Raw genomic sequence first — 5,594 nt, forward strand, 5'->3', positions numbered from 1 at the left:
TAATGTGGGGTCAGGGAAAAATTACAATTCTTGTCCAGTGATAGTTGTTTTTATGTAACAGCCCATCGAATTTTCACATTTGTTCTGAAATATGGTGAAAAATCCAAAAAATATTTTTCTGAACTTTGTACATATCTAACTTACTTGTGAGGATTTTTTTGTACACAGGCTTTGTAGTGCTGTAGTATGCATTATGCAAACATCTATTTACAAAAATAAGTCAAAATCTGTTCAAAAATTTCTCAAATTTTCAAAAATGTCTTGTTATACTGTTCGCATGTGTTCTTTTCTCCATCTATACATTCGAAATACTCACAAGCTGGTTTTTTCTTCAAAATAGTTCAAATTTTTACCAAATGGAGTACTACAAGTGTGAATTTATGGAAAATTTTGACTTCACTGATAGCATGTGTAGTTTTTCCACAAAGACCCTTGCAAATCATGCATTTTTTAGTATTTTTCAAAAAACAACCATGAAGAAATGAAAGAAGAGAAACAGAGTAAAAAAAGACTATACACAATATTCAACCATGTTGTGAAACTTTACATGCAATTGTTTACACATAATGTCACACTGAATGTTTGATAACTGTATAAATTGCTTTTGAACTGCTCTGGCTGTTGTCTGAAGTTGCTCGACTGACCTTGTCGAAACCTTTCTTTGAATGGAGAAATTGGATTGCATTTTCAACTGTGTTGTGGTTATGAAGGTTTCTTTGTGATATCCATGTATATTGTAATGCAAAAAAAGGTATTTGGGTCTGATACTACAACTGGGACCAATTCATGTAACAACATTTTCTTGTCGTTTGATCTCAGAAATGCCCCCCACTTGCCATACTTTACCTCCAAATGAATTTTGGACCTGTTTTGCCAAAACTGCTTTTACACAGTACAAGGTTTTTCTTGATTCATGTACAAGCTGATTAATTACAGGACAATAATATCTAGCCGACTCATTCCTTTTCTACCACAAGAACCATTATCTTGCATTTGCTTCGCAGGCTTTATGACGTCACAGTGGACATTCAACACGCTCGTAATTTTTATGCCGAGGGTTCAAGCGATCTCTGTACTTACAGTACCGATCCTATTTTCACTATTACAGCGCGTTGCTGGTCGTATTGCAACCAAAATATGTGAAAACAGTGCAAAACAACACCCAAAATTTGCAAAAAAAATAGCGTTATATATGTTGACCAAAATTCATCAAAACATTATTGTAGACTTTTGTTGACGCAAGGAACTGTTTTTCCATCCTAGTACATTCAAATGAATGTATTTTTGCGCTGCCAAGGCTTACGATTGCGACGCAATGACGATTTCATTTACCGTCTATATATAGACGCTTGGATTCTACGGCATGCGCGAAATCGTCTATAAGACGCTCGGGGTGGAAAGAGGTAAGGTTTAGCAAACTCGCACTTTGCGGTAAGCTGCTACAAAAAAATGATATTTAGTTCTATTGCACCCGAAAGGAAAATATCGTTTTGTAACGAAATACGACTAAATGCACCAGGAATGTAACACCAAAGATTCAACTTTACACAATCGCCCTCTAGCCACAGATCAATGACCATCGATTTCAGGATTGCATTATAGTCAACGCCGCAAACGGGTTTAGCAGAACGTTGCACGCATTATACAGGCCATAATATCAAACACAGGACATTTAGGTGAAATTATCGAATGCTTTTTGCCACAATGCAATTTACTGATTAACAAATACATTCGACAGATATCATGTTTTTTGGGATCACACCAGAATTTTAATCCATCGGGTTCAGGTTTCTCGATCAGGTTTTCTGCTTGGTATATGCTGGGTTAAGATTTTCGCACTGGACCAACATGGCTCTATGCTGACGTCTACCGGCCGTATTGCAATTGCGTCAGTTACGTTTGAGCATAATTTTAGTGTTTCTGCGCGTTACGTTTGTACGAAATCAAATTAAGAAGATACTTTATTTTTTAAGCATTAGAAATTATTCCGAACAAGAACGTAACCGTGCTATCACAAGCACACGTATTTATGTTTCCATTAGTATGAACATAGCTTTGAAGACACAAATGTTAAAATATTTAGGACGGAAGTAACGTTTTGTTAAACGCGTTCATCGTCAAATGAGATTTATTTGCAGTTTGGATCGTTCTTAAAGATGACGTTCAACGCAAAGCCTTCACCAAAACGCCAAAACGGTTGGCCAAAACGGGACAAATTCTAGGAACTCGTGAAAATGTCAAAAGCAAAAGGTTCTTCAAGCCAACTTCTTTTTACAGCGTTTGAAGTGTCAATCCTACCGAGCGTATGCAAGGTCGCAAACCGCTCTGGCGAGAATTCCAGTAAGAAAGATTTGTCTATCGAAAGACCATTGGCACGATCTAGGCACGCTGGAGCTGAAATGAGGGGCAATACAGCCAACTTGAATAGTTGGAAATACCAGGACAGGAAGCACCTGCAAGCAACTGAACGACTTTCAGGCGCACTCCGAGGTTCATAACAACTTGAATGGTTCTGCAAAGACTACACAGCGCCAGCTTGCAAGAACATTAATATTCAGTTGTTTCGTTGCGGGTGTTTCCACTTGTTAAAGGGTCACCGTTGAGCTAGTTAGTTTTTCGTGTCTGAGTTTAGATTTTATTGGTTTTTATTTTGCAGTTCACCGACAAATAAATCAATATTTTGTCACTGTTATGGGTTTCCAAAGGAAAGCTGTGCGACTTTTGTTGGGGTTTTGCCTTTTGGTGATCGGCGCCCAAGCGGGCAACGGTAAGATTTTAGTAAATTGTGAGATGATGTTTGTTGGTTGTGTAATTAGCGTTCTGGTGCTGGCGTTTTGTTTTTATACATACCAGTTACTTACACCTGTTTTACCCAAAGTCATTGCAACATTTATCACGCAGAAATCAAGCTGATCAAAGACAGTGACAGTTTTGAGTCGCCAACGAAGCCGAACAGGGATATAACTTCCACCCACTTAATTAAGGCCAAAAGAGGCAGAAGGATTTCCGTACAATTCGACGAACTTGATCTTGACTCTGCAGATGGTGACATGGTTACAGTAAGTTGTTCATACTAATAACCATACATAACACAAGACACAATACTTTAAACTTTAGTATGAGGAATAACTGGAAATCCACAAAAAAGGTAACACTTTGATATTATCTTTCAACTTTACGCTGCCGCGACCGCATCACAGATAACAAGCTGCACGTCGACTTTCTAGTAAATGTGTTTTCAATGTTTTAAGGAAGGGCAACCCGCATTGCAAACGTAAAAAGGCAAAACAACTAAATTATTTTCACTCTATAAATCCTATTGGTAAGATATCGCTTGTGTGTAGGTGAAGGACGGGCGTTCTAGCACTCTCTATCACGTCTACACAAGGAATAGTAATGATAGAAGAATTCACCTGGTTGTTGAAGACGCGTCAGGACGTGGGTAAGAACTGGTTCGGGATTTGCATTAAATACAATTAATGCCAACGAAGTGCATTCTGCTCAGCGGGGGGAGTGCAGACCGTGTGGTGGAAGAGCCGCTGGTGTTCCACGCTCAAACCAAGCGAGTGTTCGTCACCTACTACACAGAAAATTCGAGAAACAAAGCAGGATTTCGAGCCAGATATGAAAGTATGTCATTGGCGCCTTGAAATAAGATGACATAAAGAGTTTTGCGACTCATGCATCGAGCGTAATTGAATCACGCTTTGTCGTTTTCACATTTTTTACTTTTTAGACGCTTTGCTTCGAATTTTCAAGATAAATTACGGAATTATGTGTTGAAACATGAATATATATTTGGAGAAATACGTAAATAATGGGATATGTCGCAATTTTATTGATAATGACAAGGTTACTGAAAGAGAAAATTATTAGAAAACCCTGCAAGAACATTCACAACGCTATTTCGCACCATATTAGCCAAATTTCCTATTAATTCTGGTACTGAAAGCTGGTGTCGGAAGATTTCTTTAACTACTAATGTTTTTCAGCCTACCCAGACAACCTATGCTCAGTGTCTGACCTAAGCGTCAGAGACCCGAATCCCTCTTGCGACGGTTATGAAATCGCTCCAGTGGCCACTAGATGCTCCCACAGAATACAATGTAAAGAAAACTATGAACAATACGGGTATGTTGATGGCGCCTGACAACATCGGTTAAGCGCCCGACCTATTTACCAAAAACTGATCGGGATTGTTACTCAGGGCAACCTGGGTTCGAATTCCTGTGAGGTTAAATAAAACGGGTATTAGTTTCGCGGGGTAGACTATCTCATACGAAGCATTTGTCCAAGGGTTTCGAATGCCGCTTGGATATTTTTACAGAAACAAAATAATAAGAACATGAAGCTGAAAGCTTGTGACAGCAAATGTGATTCTTACATCAATTTACTACATCACAACTTTACACCGGAAAATAATTCCTGTTGCTGAATTGCAGGAATGCATTATGTGTTGCTGGAAGTTGGACGGACAATACGACTTGTCTGCCTAAGGAAACTCTCGTTGACCAATGCACAATCGATGAAACAGGGCTGGTAAGGATGTTATCTTGCGTTGGAAATAATCTTTACGAGAATGGACGCAAATGGATAATACATTAAACATTGCACAAACGTCTATTAAATGTGAACTGTTATTAGGGTTATTGGTAATTACCAAAAATAAACACGCCGCCCATTCGTATCAAAACTTTTTTCAGAAACCTCACCTGATTTTAAAGCAAATTATTACTTGACCTTCGTTTGAGGCGAACGGAAATAGTTTGAATATTTGTTTTGGTTATAGTCACACTGACTTTTTAATAAACCTCTAGAACGGCGTCATATCCTAAAAAAATCCGTGTTTGATGAAAAACTAAGTACGTTGAGATAAGATAACTGAGCACGCAAGTCCAAAGGAAGCAAATTTCTTAGAAATAAGCACCGTCACCCTTATTATATTGAATGTATTTCTAAAAACAGAACACAGACTGCCCGTTCAAGATTGAGGAACTGGTGGTGTTTTACGCAAAAACAGACGACAGTGGTATGATTGGCATGGATGTTGAACAAGGGCTGGGCAGGTCTTGGCAAAGCGGCTTTCGATCAACTTGTACCGACAAGATTTGTCATAAAATTGGCCGCAACTTCATTTTTAGCTGCTACAGTATTCGTGAGTCTCCCTGCTTAGAAAATGATTATAAACGTGTGAGCGTGAAGCAGCTTGTGCATTGTCACAATATATTTATTTGTATACGATTTTAGCGTATCCTAAAATCAGGTTAAGGAATACATTTCCGTATGTCAATTGTAACAAATGATAATTACCGCAAAAAACCCGAAACACGATTGCGTGCACGTTGTTTGAACAAAACTTACCACTACAGAAATATGGTTGTAAGCATATTGTGGTAATCACGTTGCTACTTTGCAGGTTATTATCAGAAACGTCGAATGTGCAGGATCTGTCAATATTATATATGCTCAAATCCTTGGGTCGCCATGGGCTGATCTCCTTTCAGAAACGAATTTCATCAGATCGCATTGGATTCTGTACAAATGTTTAATTTGTTTTCTTGAATGTAAATTGCAATAAATAAACCAACCAACAT

General features: G+C 38.4%; 1 protein-coding gene across 1 annotated transcript; it reads left to right on the top strand.

The window, feature by feature from the left end:
- The first annotated feature begins 2,605 nt into the window (after window positions 1-2,605).
- On the top strand, window positions 2,606-5,594 carry LOC145889652 (uncharacterized). Its single transcript, XM_082980645.1, has 8 exons — window positions 2,606-2,767; window positions 2,902-3,059; window positions 3,345-3,442; window positions 3,506-3,630; window positions 3,993-4,131; window positions 4,443-4,539; window positions 4,966-5,155; window positions 5,417-5,594. Exons 1-8 carry the CDS (start codon window positions 2,692-2,694, stop codon window positions 5,491-5,493), a joined length of 960 nt encoding a protein of 319 aa, XP_082836771.1. The 5' UTR covers window positions 2,606-2,691; the 3' UTR covers window positions 5,494-5,594.

The sequence above is a fragment of the Ascidia mentula genome, chromosome 2 (assembly GCF_947561715.1).
Source record: "Ascidia mentula chromosome 2, kaAscMent1.1, whole genome shotgun sequence".
NCBI classification, from domain to species: domain Eukaryota; kingdom Metazoa; phylum Chordata; class Ascidiacea; order Phlebobranchia; family Ascidiidae; genus Ascidia; species Ascidia mentula.